Source organism: Belonocnema kinseyi, chromosome 7, assembly GCF_010883055.1.
Source record: "Belonocnema kinseyi isolate 2016_QV_RU_SX_M_011 chromosome 7, B_treatae_v1, whole genome shotgun sequence".
Classification (NCBI taxonomy): Eukaryota; Metazoa; Arthropoda; class Insecta; order Hymenoptera; family Cynipidae; genus Belonocnema; species Belonocnema kinseyi.
The window spans coordinates 117378580-117396486 of record NC_046663.1 but is presented as its reverse complement, the minus strand read 5'-3'; the positions used below and the strand labels follow the sequence as shown (position 1 = coordinate 117396486).

General features: G+C 31.8%; 1 protein-coding gene across 1 annotated transcript in view; it reads right to left on the bottom strand.

Moving 5' to 3' along the window:
• LOC117175948 overlaps nucleotides 1-17907 on the bottom strand; it is a 459128-nt gene that overhangs the window by 311389 nt on the left and 129832 nt on the right. Inside the window, exon 2 of the mRNA XM_033365817.1 lies at nucleotides 1514-1624. Within this exon, the coding sequence (XP_033221708.1) occupies nucleotides 1514-1624 (111 nt within the window). The remainder of the gene's footprint in view (nucleotides 1-1513; nucleotides 1625-17907) is intronic.

Genomic DNA, 17907 nt, shown 5'->3' with positions numbered 1-17907 from the left:
TCTCACGGTTGTGAGACGTGGTTGTGGCTGAAATTTTACCGCGATTTCGCTGGAAGCGGGTGCAATTTTTCAGATTAGCACCCGCTCCCGGCGAAATCCTACCGTTGTCCTTATGACAAATTTTTAATTATATATATATATATATATATATGTTTTTTTATTTTTTGAAAATTTCTACCATAATCTTAAAAAATTTATAAGATTCTCTAAAGATTGATTTTTCAAATTTAAAAAATATTCTCAATTTTTTCATTTTGCTCGAAAATATTTGGCTAAAAACTTGACCTTTACCTTAGGGCCCTAAAAAAGTGTATCGCAATTTAATTCAATTGGACAAATCCTTCAAAAGTTAGCGTAGCTTCAAAATTTAGGTAACCCTACATACAGGCAAAGATACAGATATACACAGACCCTGAAAAAATGTTATGATTTTTGGAATCTGTGATTGTCGGTACGTAAAAATCCGTTAAAAACTAGGGATCGAAAATTCGATCAATTACATTACACTCTCATGAATAAGAAAGTAAACATTTGCAATTGGAATGTAGGTTCAGTGATATTAAAACACCTATTTTAAATTGTATGATTTCTACGTTAATTGAGAAAATAATTCTCGGTGTCAATGTATGTATTAACATTTTAGTTTCGTACTATTATTATCTGCTTAAATTTTTATTCTAAAAATGAGGTTCATTAAATTCTTCAACTAACCTCGAGCTGCCGACATACTTTCATACTTCAGAATAAAAACAAAAAACAGAGATCACTCTAGCCCCTTCGTCTTATTTATAACTATTCTATCGTAATTTATCCTTGAAGTAATAAAAATGTAAATAAAGAAAACGGATTTTTACGTCAAACATAATATTTTTCTCAATTCCTAAAAAAGAAAAAAAAGTGCTTTATATGGAAATAATTCGAATAAAAATACCAGATGACAATTGCGAAATACATTTTTCTAAAAGCATCTCATTTTTTTAATTATCGAGTAAAGGAGTAACTAATGATAGTAACCTTTTTCCTACAAATGCACTAAAATTTCAATTTTAGCGAATTCGATTTATACGTTACAATAATTACGCCAAGACGTTGTTTCGGATGAGAGGAACGGCGGGAGATGTGCCGTGGTCACTCATGCATGGCAAAACAGAGAATAGGCGATAAATCGAAGTACCCTAACGGCCTAGCTGGATAACTGCGTCGCGTTACGCAACATTTGCGATATGGCCCTGACTGTTTACTTTCGAAGTCGGCTTACTTAAAGTCAAAGGTCAGAACGAAAATCGTGCCTAAATTGAAATTCAAGTTTACTAAGCAATATAATTATTATTCTTAGATAAAACAATTTAATAATTAATTTGTTTTCAATTCAATAATTTATCTTGATTAAACTAACCCTGTTATCACTCTTACCCCTGAAGACCTTGTACATTACAGCAGCAATAAAAAATTGCTGTTTCACAAATGTAACATCTTAAATATTTTTAAACATGAAGATGATTTAAAAACTTACGTTTGCTGTTCTTCGTTGAGAGCATATCTGTATGTGAAGTTTATGATGTAATAAACTAAAAGATACACGAGAAGTTCTCGCCAGATGAGCTTGTAAACAGAACCTCGCCATCTGTAAAATAAAGAAAAGTTGATATTGAGTTTATTCGTTGCCATTGATTCAGAGAAGATTACCAGAATTAATTGAGGTGATAGAAAAAAGTAGTGTGGCGCCAATTAGATTGCATAATCGCTTTACTTTAATTCAAGGCTTCGGCACGTGCCACCGTAATTACGTATGACATAGGTGAATTCCTTTCAGGCTATTATTGAGGTAACTTATTACCTACCGTATAAGATGTCAATACCCGCATGTTTTCGAACCTGTTTTTGAAGTCTTTAAGAACTTCTAATAATTTTATTCTGCTGGAAAAATTATGCTACGAAAGTAGTTTTTTTAAAGAAAATTAAGAGTTGTCTTAGCAAAACAAATAGATAATAATTTCAAAATTTATTAATAATATGAAACAATAGTAGTTATTACTATTTAAAATTATTAGGGAAGAAAGATTTAAAACTGTTTTTCTGTTTTTATGTGACAAAGATTTTGAATTGAATTGCACTCTTTATTTTTGGTTAATTAATGAAAAACTGCTTCATGTAGTTCTTTAGTGAGAGCTGTTGTAACTGTACATATATGCTCATTGAAAGATATTTTTTAGTAACGGTAGTCCTGAGGCCTAATTAGTGTAAGTATCATGGATATTAGCAATAAAAAGAGTAACTTATCCAACATGGATTTTTGATATGAAAAAGAATTTTAGTGCTCATTATGAATCAAATAGTTTTTTTCGACTACTCCATGAAATTTGGATCCGTATAAAGAAACAAGTTGCGCTTATTCCTTATCAAAAATCAGGTTCTGATTGCTCCGTATATGGAATCAAATTCATTTTCATTCATTTTGATATTCTAAATTTTGGTGATGAAATAAACAAAACCAAACCCTTCTACAGCAGGCAATGAAATTTGATAGAATTGTTGGCAATATTTAATGTTTAATAGAATATTTTAATATATCGCCGGTGCTTAGGAGAATGAGCCCGTAAATTATATTGCTGTGAATAAAACACTTCTTATCATAACGCCATTTAAAAAAAACTCATCTCTATAAAATGTGATGGACAAAAATATATCTCAGTAAGCACTGTAAAAAAATATATATTGGTAAACGCTGTGAAAAAAACACGTCTTGTATAAATACTGTGGAAAAAACCCGCATCACTGAATGGCCGTAATAAAAAACATATTTTAATAAACACTGTGAAAAGAAACCCTTTTTAAGAAACGCCATAAGGATAAAGTTTACTCGTGAAAACGCCATGAAAAAAGTTTGTTGTTGTGAAAACGCCGTGAAAAAAAACCTTATTCATGAAAATACCGTGACAAGTAACTTATTATGAAGGCATCGTCAAAAAATACTTATGAAATCACTCTGGAAGCAAATCTTTTCAAATCGTTTTTTCAAGTAAATAACTACTTTTTCTTATTGTTATAATTATAATGACTTATAATTTTATCAATAATAAAATATGTTATTTAATTTAACATTAAATGCTTGTATTTTTTAGAGTAACCCTTATTTGCACGTATTTTCTGTTCAGTGAATTCACTTGAAAATTCTCGCTCAGGGGTCTTTGGGGTCACTGATTACGAATATAAAGTCGGAATTTCGAAAACTTCAATTCAAGATGGCGGATGCAAGATGGCGATCTCAAAATTTAGAAAAAAGAGATAAATGAGTTTGAAAAACTCTACTTGGGGATTTTTGGGCTCGCTGATTACGAATCTGAAGTCAGAAGTCCGAAATTTTCAATTCAAGATGGCGGATTCAAGATGGCAGATTCAAGATGGCGATTTCAAAATGTTGAAAAAAAAATTATATGAGCTTGAAAATATATATTTGGGTGTTTTGAGGTCGCTAATTACGAATCTGAAGTCAAAATTTTGAAATTTTTAATTCAAGAGGACGCATTCAAGATGGCGATTTCAACATTTTGAATCAAGACATATATATGCTTTAAACTTTTTACTCGGGGTTTTTTGGGATCGCTGATTACGAGTTTGAAGTCAGAATTTGGAAATATTCAAATTCAAGACAGCAGATTCAAGATGGCGGTTTCAAAATGTTGAAAATATATATATATATATATATATATATATGAGCTTCAAAATCTATACTCAGGGGTTTTTGTGGTCGTTGATCACGATCGCTGATCTACGATTAGATTCTTGTCATTCTTCAAAATAGATCTCACATAACCAACACTGAAACATGCATTGTGGTTGAAATGTTGATGAAATTTTTTTAATTTACTTTTACTTAGCGTAATCCGCATAAATGACATAAATGCTTACATTATTAAAATCAAAGTATTTAAAATCTCATCTACGATTTCGGAGATTTGCGCATGTATGTAAACTAAATTTTATCAACTAATTTTAATTTTAATTTAGTAACTTGAAATTCGTAAGCAGCATCTCAAAAACACCGAGTATAGATTTTGAAGCTCGTATATATCTTTTTTTTTAAATTTTGGAACTGGCATCTTGAATCCACCATCTTGAATTTGAATATTTATATTTTCTGAATTCAGATTCGCAATCAGCGACATTCAAAACCCGGTTATACCAATTTTGAAAAGAATCGAACTTTTATTCAGCATAATCGTCCGCCATATTGGATCGGCAATTTTTTTTGGAATTTTTGATATCAGATTCGCAATCAGCAACCTTGAAAAGCCTGTTATACCAGTTTTGAAAAGAATCGAAAGTTTATTAGGCTTACTCGTCTGCCATATTTGATCCGCTATTTTGTTTTCGGAATTTTTTACATCGGATTCGTAATCAGCGGCCTCGAAAACCCGTAAGTAATCGAGTTTGGTCCATTTTATGAACATTTTCTAATTTTGGCCACCTTTTCCCGATTTTTGGCCACTGGCCAGTGGGCACACGAGCCCTAAACTTATCCTATATAGGTATATATATATATATATATATATATACCTATAAAGACATGAAAAGATTCAAAAGATGTCTTAAAGACGTCAAATAATATGACAGAGGTACATTCTAAGGACGTCTTTAGGACGTCCCGGTGGTCACTGGGTATGTGGCAGCGTAAAACACACGATTTTAACTTGATATTTATTTATAGTATTTTGCATAGTACACCGATAATCCTTTTTTCACGACAAAATTATTATTATAGTTTTTTCTTGGAATAAAGCAGTTCAATTAAAAGTTTGAACGAATACGGTCTTTTTTCACGGCTTTTTCAAAAATAAGGTTTTTTTTCACGGTTTTTTCATGAGTAAGGTTTCTTTTCACGGCGCTTATAGCAATAAGGTTTTTTCTCAGCATTTACCGAAATATATTTTTTTTCGTAGAATTTTACTGAGATGTGTTCTTCTTCACGGTGTTTTAAAACAATGTTTTTTTCTCACGGCGTCTTTGAAAAAGTTTTTTCTTCATAGCTTTATTTTGCAGGTTTTTTTCATAAGTACCGGCGATTTATGAAAAATAACTCGCCTTTTTTCTTCAGTTTTGTATGTAATTATATTACAAAAAATTCAAAAATTCAAAAATTTTTGAATACCTCCTAAGGATTTTGATTTTTTTTAAATTATTATAGGATTTTTCTTTGAACACCTGAGAGACCAAATAATAGAATTTTTATAAAAATTACTAACAATAGCTGAAATTCTTCAGATTTTTTGACGTGGAATTGCTCACTTATTTCGAAATACAGAGCAACTCTAACCTGATTTTTTTATACTGAACAACCGTAACTTGTTTCTTCATACGGAGTTACCCCGAATCGAAATTTAGACCCTACATTGAAGTGGCGGCTCCTTATTAGAAGCTGCTTTGACGCTATTTAAACTTATAGCCGCTGCTTTAAATTATGAACTCCTAGAGAATGAAACATTAGATCCTACTTTGACTCCATTTATATCTACAGGCCCTACTTTAAATCGTTAAAGGCTAAAGTCTTCATATTCAAGAACCTAGTTTGACACTGTAACACCTCTCTGAAGATACTTTGAATCTTTAGCGTCTACATTTTTATAACTCAAGACCCTACTTTGAAGCTGCACAGCAAAAAAGTACTTAATTTAAGTTGAAAATTCGGCTTATTTTAAGGTGTCACAAAAAGAAGCATAGGCAATCTGAAATTAAGAATGACATCTGAACCTTAAATTAAGGGAATTAAATTAAGTTAATACACTATCCTAACTGAAATTAAGGGCAATATTCTAACTAAAAACCAGGAATTTCTTAAGCCCTACCGACACTCTCATCAGCTGTTCTTATATAATAGTTATTCGCTTTGAAAATATACAAGTTGGGTTCAAACTTGCAAGAAAATACAGGAAAAGTAGGAAAGATGGAAGAAACGGTATATTGGGGGAAGGTGCGATCCAAAATCTTCAGACAATTGCGTTCCGTAATGTATTGAAAGGGTGCTCACGTTGCGACATAAAAAGTTTTGTAATAATTTAATTATTTTGATGGGTTTAATAATCCAAATATTGGCTGATAACTGGAACTGATTTTGCTGCAGCACTTTTTTAAATTCGTGAAACGAAAACTCCACGGATTATGGAAACATATCATAGCCGACACTGACCAACTCGACTGAAGTATTGGAGTAGGATGCGACTAGAATAAATGTCCGAGAGCTGTACAGTAGCGCAAGCGTTCTGTGACGTCATGCAAGGTAGTACGAACCTGAAATTCAGGAAAGGTATATTCCTTTATTTTTGGCGACGAAAGCCTTACAGGTTATTTCAGGTTGCCTTCAACTTACTTTCAGAACTGAATATTGAAATTTAGGAGGATACTTTACTTTATTCCAGTAGAAAAATGCTGATTTCGTATTAAAGATACACAGTAAAAATGAGAAATCAGCATTTTTCTACTGGAATAAATTAAAGTATCCTCCTAAATTTCAATAGTCAGTTCTGAAAGTAAGTTGAAGGCAACCTAAAATAACCTGTAGGTCTTTCGTCATCTAAAATAAAGGAATATACCTTTCCTGAATTTCAGGTTCGTACTACCTTGCATGACGTTACCGAAGGCATGCACCGCATGGACTGCACCTGTCCCCAATATACCATTTTTACCATTTTCCCTACTTTTCCTGTATTTTCTTACAGGTTTGAACCCAAATTGTATATTTTCTAAAACGAATAACTATTATATAAGAACAACTGAGGAGCGTCGGTAAGGCGGGATAAATTCCTGGCGAGCATACCTGAATTTCAGGTCATGTCTCCCTGAATTTGAAACGGTGCCGAACTGAATTTCAGGAATCTAATTCCCTTAATTTAATGTTCAGATATAATTCTTAATTTCAGATTGCCTCTGCTTCTTCTTGTGACACCTTAAAATAAGCCAAATTTTCGACTTAAATTAAGTTCTTTTTTTGCTGTGTAAGTTAGTGCTTTATGCAAAATAGTTTGCACACTTAAATCCAGGTACTTTCTTAATTCAAGTGAAATTTGAAATTAGGTCGAATAGAACTTCAAGTATTTATTTTTACTCTATGTTAAGCCTCCCCTTCAATACTGACCTGACATTGAATCTTTTGAGCCTACAATGTTTGAACTTCATGAAAATAAAGTAAAAATTATTTTTTACTTATGTTAATTAAACTCATTGATAATTTTAATGACTAAATGCACATTCAATTAACAAAAATATTTAATTCAAGATTTAACCTACTTGTCATTAATTATTTATATATTATTAAATACTTCTTTGCCATTCCCAATCACAGAAAAATATTTCCTCCTAACTGAAAATGCTGAAAATTTGCATGAGAATGAAATTCATCATGGAAAATTACTAAATATTGTCCATTAATAAGTTATTATAAACATTTTTATCAACAATTATTAAAAGTCTGTGTATTAAACAGTCCTGTATGTGATTAAGAATTACAACAAATTATAAGAATAAAATATTTTTTATCGCTGACAACAAACATTATAAATCAAATAAAAAATTTGAAACATATATTGAAATATAAATTTGATAATTATAATTAAATCTACTGATTGTTATTACATTTTTAATAGAATATAACGGTTAATTTAATTGGAACATGATTTTGTAGAAAAATACTTTTTTTAAAAGGAAGAGTAACACTTTTTCATTGCTTTGGTCATTTTTGTTATTAAACAATAACAGTTGAGAGTTTCTGAAACATTTCTTCAGATAAATTGTAATATTTATGTCTCTACCACTTGATTTAGTAGGAAAAATAATTTCCTTTCGTGAACAAATGTTTACTGTTTTAATTTTTGATCATATTTGTTTAGAGAATAAGAACAGCAAAATTTATGCAAAATAATTGGCTAATCATCTCGAATTTTGGGATGACGAGACAATTAGTTATATAACCAGTACTGTAATTGTTAATACAAACTTATTTCCTGATGAATATTAGGTTAAATTTTGAACTAAATATTAGCATTTTTTAGTGTAATTGGATTAATTATGATGCTAAACGACTTTTTTAAAAGTCTTTGCTTGATAAAGAGATAAAAAGATTGAAATCGACCAGTTTAGCATTGTATTCGTTTAAGTAATCAATAATACAGAATCAAATTTAAATATGTACCCAGTGGGCACAAGCGTTTGGCCTGGCTTAGGACAGTTCTTAAAATGTTCGAATGATGTCTTTTGACTCATACGTCCAAAAAAAGTTTTTAGGACGTTCCAATTACGTTCTAAAATGTTGTGCCCACTCGGTAGCTTTAAGTTCTTCTAAAGCGTATAGGGTAGAATACTTCCAAAAAACAGAACAAATTTATACTGAACTCTTCAAAAATGGTTTCAAATATTTGAAGAGTCAGGAAGTTTAAAAAAGCAATTATTGAAACAATTTTTTCGGTTTTAAAAATATTTTGCACCTAGACGTATTGGACAAATGCTAATGATTTTTATCGAAGACATCCTAACGCGTTCCGTCAGCTGAATCGGTTGGCGCGTTTGGCGTTTGGTAAATACTCAGTGCGTGCGTTCGATCTCAGGTTCGTTTCTTAGTACTTGCGGATTTTTCAGTGCACTACGCTATAGAGCTATAATAAAAAAATACTATGAATTATATGTCTATCAAATAAGTGCGAATATCCTTGATATTTGTATCACAGATATTTTTTTATTTTTTCTGATAAATAACAAATCTTATTTTTATTCATCCATATTTGACTGAGATTATAGAGAACCTGCTTTGATGCCACAAGTCCTACGTGTAGTAGTTTGCGCCTTAAAAGAGGGTCTAATTTTTCTTAAATACAGATCCTACTTTGACGCTAAACTTGGAAAAACGGCCGATTTCTGACACTTTTAGCGTCAAAGTAGGGTCTAAATTACATTAAAATCGCTGCTCATTTAAAACCTACTTTACTGCTTCCAGAGGTTACCAAGTATAGGAGTTACGGCTTCAAAGTAGGGCCTAAATTTCGAATCGGGATGAACTTGATTCCAAATTGCATGGAGCAGTTGATTTATTCTTGTAAAATACGACTCTAAATCTAAATCTCTCTATTTAATATGCAACAGATTGAACCAACAATGTAACAGCCTTTTGTTTTTTATACTCATACAGATTTTCATATAAATCGAATTGAGATGCAGCACTTTTGATACCTCAGTATTTAATATGACATGAATTATAATTGAACTGTTTCTCGTTTTGAAATTATGCATTAATGATACATATTTTTTACATACGACCTCTTATTAATTATAGTAAGAAAGTAAATTTTATATGTATTCGTGGAAACAGAACCAAGAAAGAAAGTGTGTTCAGAGTGGAAAAAATGCTACTAATCGATTCTCGCGAATGAGAAAGAGAATGGAAAAAATATGAAAAACCAGAGCCGGATGTCCGGTACATTGAGAGAGCAAACCTGATGCAATCATGACACTGTATGTATGCCGCTACAATCCCGAGTGAAAAATTCCCCGGAGCTTTTCATGGAAATTCACACAAAAATGCACGCGGAAACACACTAATTGCCTTGTGATAATCTGAAATTGGAAATATATTTGGACCTCTGTATAGATTTCTATGTGAACTTCAAATGGTGATTGAAGGGGGGGGGGGGTTAATTCCCGACTCTATTTTAAGGACATCTCATAATGTGTAGAATTCCTGAAAATAAAACCAAGAATCCATCGACCGAATTCGGACAACAAACACGAAATATTCCTTTTGTAATCTGAAAAATAGATCATTAAACAGAAATGTGTAAAAAAGAAAAAAAATTGTTTCGACAAACTTAAAAAGGGGGAAGAAAAATGAGAAGGCCACCAAACAAATCTCCTTTTTTCTCTTTTTTTATTTTTTTCGTCTTTTTATTTTTATTATTATCAAATCACAGTAAAAAACATTCGAAAGTAATATTCATCAACTTTTCGGTAATCATACAGCACCCTTATCATGATAAGAAAAACTTGAGCAGGTATGAACAGCAACGAAAAATTACAATAGGAATATTTTATGGTGGTTGTCCAGATTTGATCGTAGGATTCTTGGTTTTATTTTCAGGAATTCTATACATTAATTTGATTTTTAAATGTTAAACAGGATTTTAAATTTTATTTCAATCAAATTTAAATTTCTTACATTTGGAGATCTTATAATAGCGGATGTGAGTCTAAAACAGCCATTGCGATAATATGGCAAATCTTTTATGATACATTAGTAAGGTTACACTCTCAGAAATTCACTCTAAGCAATAAAGGACTACTTTTACGGTTAAAGTGCCATCATTTGAGAATTAAGTTTCAAAACAGATCCTTTAATGGTAAAAGTGCAAGATGGTCGAACCCTTTTTGCTCATAAATGAGATTAAAATTGATGAATGAAAAATTTGTAATTATTGAATTATTTATTTTTAATTAAAAAATAAGAATCTATAGGTCTGAACGAGTATAATCCTTAAAAATTTTCGTTAAAAAAATAAAAATGGTAACTTTCTAGAAGGATCTCCTGAGCCGTTAGAAATACGTAAGAACAAACAACATTTTCGGTATCATCGTCAAACGAGTATAATACAAATGAAAATCAGAAAATTAGTTGATTGAATATAGGATATATTGTATAAAAATATACGAGATTGTTTAATCATTAACAAAAATTAGCTTTTATGACAGTCAGAATGACACTTTTTGTTAGGACAGGTATACACTCGAAGTTATAAACCGCTCGTGTTGGAGTCATAAAAATTTGACTCAAGAGATAAATTTATGTCTCCAAGGCATAGAAACTTGTCTCCAAGACATAAAATAAAGTCTGCCTCTGTCTCAAAGCTGAGACATGCTCAAGTCGTAATGCAAAATCGTAATGCATTTAAAAAAATGACGAAATACAAAAGAAAGAGTGGAAGGACAAAATCATTATATTTGCTTACATGAAACCCTTGATAAATGTCTATATCTGTGACGTTTATTGACATTGAAATTAATATTGCTTACTAAGAATGAGGTGAAAATTTTATTTTAAAAAATGTTGTTATTACATTATATTTCTGAAACAAAAAAATTTATCCTCATACATAAGAAAGTTTATAATTGTTTAATTTAGGTGGCCATTTTAACTACACGTGTAGTCAAGATGGCAAAAAATCCGGCCATTTTTGTTCGACATTGTATACTTATTTAAATGATTAAGATATAACTTTTAACGTTTTCAATGTTTAGAATATATAAAAGTATTACCTGTAACATAATTCCTTGTTACCTATTATTTAATATTCAAAAGTAATCTTCTTTTCAATTCTGAACTGGCCGTTTCAGCCTCACTTCCCCTAAATAATATTTAGCCTTCGCTTTGATTACTTCGCTTAATATAAGTTGTAAGTAGATCGGGAAAACCAGATTAACCCTAGGAGCAGATACCTATTTTTCAATTACTTATCCAATCAACTTGAAAAATTCTCCGATATTGTTTAAATAATGTAGAGTCATTTTGTATCATTTAAATTGTCGTTGAAATTATTCACACATCGGAAAAAATCATAAAAATAGTTTTTATTTTTCAAGAAACAAAATTTTCTAAAAAAAAGGGACATTTTTTTAATGTTTGATCATTCGGCTAAAATTTTTGTCTTAGCCTTATTCCCGATCAAAATGCACTTTATTTTTTAATAATCCATAATATGCTCTAGTAAGTTCCCATTAGTTTGAAAAATTTCCAAAAATGTATGGCAGTTTATCTGTAATTCATGCAATTTATGCAATTCTGCCTAGATTATTTCTTGAAATTCCCTAAGGATTTTCACAGGATAGACATACCAAAAATATTTGGTTTATGCTTAAACGAATTTCGGCAATATGAGTTCTGTACAAATTAAATACTATATTCAACCAAATTTTATGGACATTACAAACAGTTTAAAATAATGTTCTTTTTTTATTCAAAGTGATGAAATACAATTTATTACAAATTCACAAAATGCACTCTCTGCTCTCCACGATATAAAAAAAATGTATTAATTATTGTTAGTGGTTTATCATCCATCACTTTTGTAACAGTTAAAAAAAATAATGAGGTTGTGTGCGGTCTAGCTAGGGATATCGATGACACAAGGTTTGTGGGCGTGTGTGTGTGTAGCGAATATAGTGCTTCAGCGACAGGGCCTTCATCAGGGATGGGATTCCGATGCCCTCTAATCTAGTTCATCGTGTCTCTCTTCCTATCAAATGAAATTAGACGGAGATGTTCGATTTTTTTGAAAACGATCGACTGTAACTACCTCTTTCTATCTTATGTGTCAGAAAGAGAGAGGTGACTGTCGATAATCGAGAAGTCAGGAGTTCTTGATTACTGATCCGATTAACTATATTACTATTAACTATGTTAAATGGCATCGGAATCCCACCCCACGCCCCTCAAGCTTCAATGCATTTTCGTGGGACAAATTTTTGGATACAAAGTACCAGTAAATGTCCGCCGAGGGCGTCAATTGGAGTTAACACAAACGTGTTTTAGGTTCTTATTTATAATAACCTAAAAATAATGATTTTTATAAGACAAAATACTATCTGAAGCTATCTGGTAAAAATTTTATAGTAATTAAATTATATGCAAAAAAGAGTGCATTGGGAAAAGATTTTCGAGAAATTGTGGTTCTGACAAACCATGATACGTCGAAACTTCCTAACCCTCTGAAACGAAAATCATTTGTAGGGAATACAATTACACCTGCAAAAAATCATAATTAAAAAATATCTTGACTATTCTTGGCAGTCTATTTATTTTAATACATGTATTATCTTATTTCTCTTCGCATAGGAACAGCGTCATTTGTTTTATAGTACATTTGTGTGTGTCACATGATTGACAACACATTTGCTTGTGTTGCGGACAACTGTAATGCCCTCACCGGACAATTACTGGTACTCGTACCCAAGTCGCACAGAAACTTTGTCCCACAAAAATGCATTGAACATTGGAATGCCTGCTTTAGACTATCTGCCTGAAACCTTGTAAGACTTAAAGATATTGCAGCTTAGGGGCCCTGACCTAGACACGACTTTAAAAAATACTTGCTTTGGAAAAAAAATAGTCACTCCCTTTCACGCATCGTTTTCCCTTTACAATTTTTTACTCAATTTTGGATATTCTTTTAAAGTTTAATAGAAGATTTTAAAATGTGTTATTTTATAAACACGCAAAATAGTTTTAAACTTGAAGCAAATTTTGAGTACTCTTTAACCAATCAATTGTCTCCGTTTAGCAATTACTATTTTGGATATCTTCTAATTGCAGTGCATATTCAGAATGATTTCGAAGTATTTCAATTTCATTAGTTTAACTTAAGTACTATAATTTTTATTAATTTACGAATATTTTTATGCGTAATTTTCTCGAGTCAGAAGAATCCCCTTTCTTTCGTTGTGTCTGACCACACAAAATTTGTTCTACTGTCATCAGTTTCAGATGTACCCACTACCCACTGTATCCGAGTAAATGGACCCCTATTTAATAGTATGTTACATTCCTAGTAATGTATATTATTTTTCATAGCAAATCTATTGAAAGTTCGAGTTGAGGTACCTGTAGACCGTACCTACCTACGTGTCTACTCTAGAGCTGAAAGAAAATGTTTTAACCCTAGTGATGTAAACACAGTGTTTCAGCCCGCTCTAGACGTACCGAAACTCGAAGACAACATGTTTCAACCCTAGGGATGCAAACACTGTATTTCAACCCGCTCTACATGTATCGAATCTCGAAGTTTCACTAGATGCGCTATAAAAAATGTATTTTCATAATAAAATGCAATAAATTACAATAAAACACAAGAATTTGAAAATTAGAATTTTTCTACAAATTTGTAGTTACACAGAAAAAACGAAAGATAAAGTTTACATCAATTTTGGGCGAAAGATTTACCGCAACAAAAATTAACCTTGCCCGATAAAATTTACATGAATCGAAGATAATTTCTCATTTTTAACCGTGCCTGGATAATCTTTCGCCTTGTCATTGCTCCATTTTTATTCGCGATGTAGCAATAATTACGATTCCAGCCCTATCTGTCGTCGTTTAACTTCATTAAATTGGAGAGAACTGGGAATTCCCATCTGTCAGTTGCTTTTTGCGCTTTTTTCTAAATGGTATTAAATAAATTCTCATGTCTCAACAATAATCTAATTGATTTCGGACGAGATATATAATTGTGACGCTGTAGACGAGATCAGAATTATTCTCCTACCCTCTGTGAAATTTTCAATGAAATGTGTTTAATTTTTAACGGTTTGCAAGTTTTAGCTGCAACAAATTCTGACTTTTCTTTTTTCTTACTTGTTTTAAATGTGGTTTCCGATTTATAGCTCGAATTTACTCATACTTTGCCGTTTTCCCATTGCTGTTAGGGATGCCGTAGCAGACGACAGCTTTTATTCCATCGCAGGATAAACTTTCGCTAAATAGCATGTAAACTTTATCAGCTGGAAATTTTAAATGCAACAAAATTTAACTTCAGTTTTTTCTGTGTACTTGTACAATTTTTTCAAAAATGTCAAAATTTGAGCAAAATAAGATAAATTCTATTAGCATTCTTTTCCAACATTCTATATTTTTTAATTGTTTGGAAAATTAGCACAAAAAAAGAACTAGAAATTGCGAACTTTTATTATAGAATTCGGATGGGTGACTGTTCGTCAGTTTGAATTTGTTGCGTTTTCCCCTGTGTTTTATTACTGTAGAGTGGGAGGTTTGATGCTCAGGATGCCTGTGGAGTGGACTTTCGAGGATTTCGAATGTCTACATCCAAACTTGACATTCGGTAACCAGCTGCGCTTGAAAGCTATAAAGTCTGAGTAAAAACGGGCGCTTCTAATAAAAATCCACACAGACAGTTGAGAACAATCAGTAAGGATGGGTTTTATAAATGTATATCCGCATAAGAAGGGCCTTTGGCCGGATCATGTTTTATGAGATATTCGAATTCTTCTGATTCAGAATCAAAATGATTACTTCCGGGATTAAATGGACGATGATATGATACCAGAACACATACTGAATCTATTGTAACTATTAATTATACCCCGAAAGTCACCCAGAGGGAATATATTCCATGTTCAAGGGAAAAATATAATATGGTAAGGGGGGGGGGGGCAGCACCAACCAGTTAACAGTCAATGATTTTTTTAAAGTTAATAAGATATTGAATTGATCCAGTTTTTTCGCATTTCGAGTTCTACATTTTTTTATATCATATTTCTGTAAGTATTAACCTCATGAAAAAAACAATGATTTGGTAATTTCATTATTTCTAACATGATTTATTTCGTCGTCTTTGTCCCTCACCTGAGGGCAAAGCCGTCTGCAGCTTTTTATGGAAAGCAGAACATATAAAGATAAGAAAATATGATGGTTTGCTTCTGTGGTAGTTTATGTACTGGAAAAATTACCTTTAAAGATAACCAACAAAAAGAGTAAGTTATTTTGAATAAAAATAGAGATAGCTGTAATATAAGCTCTTATTCGTTGACATTCTACTAGAAACGGACTTTACGCAATGTTTCTACTGTAACAATACGAGGAAACTACATACCGACCGAATGGATAATAATAATAATATTTAATCATGGACATAGGAAACAAGGGACTAGGCATGCCATTGCGGGGGTGATGCAATGAGGGGGGAGGTCCGCCACCTTTTGATGTCCCGCGATAAACATGGCAGCGCCCACATGTATATATTTTTATGCACAGTTTGTCGGCAAAAACGCTCGTGCGCATAATCAAATGATACATCGTAATATGGCGGCTCTCCCCACTCATGGAATCCCCCCTCCCCTCCCGTGGATTCAACCCCGCTCGCCAAGTTAGGATGGCATGCCCTAGTCCCTTGTTTCCTGTGTCCATGTATTTAATAGTTTCTTCCATGTAGCCCACAAGATAAGCTGCTCTTCTATATTGCCGATCATTTATCGACGAAGCTTGTGACACGTGTTTCACCTAAGCACTTGGAAATATTATTTTCATCGGGCCTTCCCCCTGGCCAAGTCTGGCCTATTTATGAGATTAATTATATTTTGGATTTGAATTACGTCTAATTATTATAATTAGATTTGTTTTATCTGTCAAAATATCAAATTTTTATACTGTAAGTATTGTCAATAATGTTGAAAACTTTATATTTCTGTCAGCGAAACTTCCATTCTTTCGTGTTAAAAACTGTTTTCTGTATAATTTATCTTTTGAAAAGTCAATTTTCAAGATTTTAGTAAATAACACTATCTCACGGATAAAATATATCTATTTTATGCAAAGTAGAACTAAAATTGTTAAATAATAGCCATGCTATAAGGAAAATCACCCTTGCATCACTGGTTGGCGCTGCCCCCCCCCCCTTCCCCTACGTGCGCTCATGGCACTAGCCAAATTTAGATGCTTTTTTCTCGAAACGCGGTTTTTCGAAGGTCTTACTTCAAAAATTGCCCAGCGACTCATTTTTTAACCTAAAAAGTTCGTCTTGTGCTTATAATGCCAGAAATTTATCCATATATCTACTCTATACATAAATTCATACTAACAATAAGGGTTCTTTGTATGTGGACACACACACATATGAAACTGAAATATAAAAAATATTTTATTGTAATTTATTGTATTTTATTGTGTAAAGACTGGGCAATTCAATCAAGAGAATTAGGAAAATCCAGGCTTGAAGGTCTATATGCATAAATTATAAATGGTTTTTGCAACATTATTTGGAGTATCTTCACAGAATAAAGTAATGATAAAATTTATTGCAGGGAATTTTTTAGAGGGATATAAAATTATTGAGCCAACTTCGAGTTTTTCAAAACACATGTGTTGTCATGGAAAAACAAAAGAAAGTTTAACCGATATTTGGTCTAAAGTTTATCCTATGAAGGTAATTTTTGTTGCAGCGAACCTTTCATCGGAAATCAATGTAAAGTTTATTTTCTGTTTTTTCTGTGTTAAGCAGAAAACACTCAAAGGTGTAATTACGAGCTCAAGTGCTCTTTCTTCTCCACAGGCCACATAATGTGCTCAACTCATAGTTTGTTCTTGAAACCGAGGCGCACAGCCAATCGTGTGAGCGAAGAATTCGCATTAAATAATTCTTCTTAAAAGAGAACGTTCTAAGTCGTTTAATTGAAATCGCATTAGGAATCAAGAATTTCAAAATATCATCGTCATTGGCCGGAACGTCATCATATCTTTATATCTATTTAATAGTTAGAAATATTTAAATTAGTACCTTCACGTATTATAATAGTGAAATCTACATCGCTGGAAATATTTGAATCAATGTTTGCAAAATCTTATTTCCTGCTATTCTATGACGTTTTTTTCAAATTTTTGTCTCTCATCAGACTTTTTATTTTTGAACTAAACAAGGTGATCTCGCTGACATTTTGGGAAATAAGAGAAAATATACCAGCATACGTCTGCTTGTCCTATTCAGATTTGTACTTTGTCTAAATAATGCAATTTAATTAGTGTATAATGTAATAAAAAACGTTGTTTAGAATTTTCAATCGTTATTATACAGGACATAAAGCCCTGTTCTCGATTACATTATCAATTAAAAATTAATGAAATTGTATTATAGTGACAAAATACTATTTTCAACCAGTCAGACTGAGTGCGCTGATATATTATCCAACGTTATTGCAAAACTTCAACGACATATATTTTTTATTTAAAAATAAGAATGAAAAGAATAAAGCATGGAATTCACGACGCAAAACTCGCTAATTTAAGAATAATATTTATTAAACATTTAGATTCAACATAGTTTATTGATTTGCTTAATTCGAATATTTTTTCATTGAAATACATAATTTTTA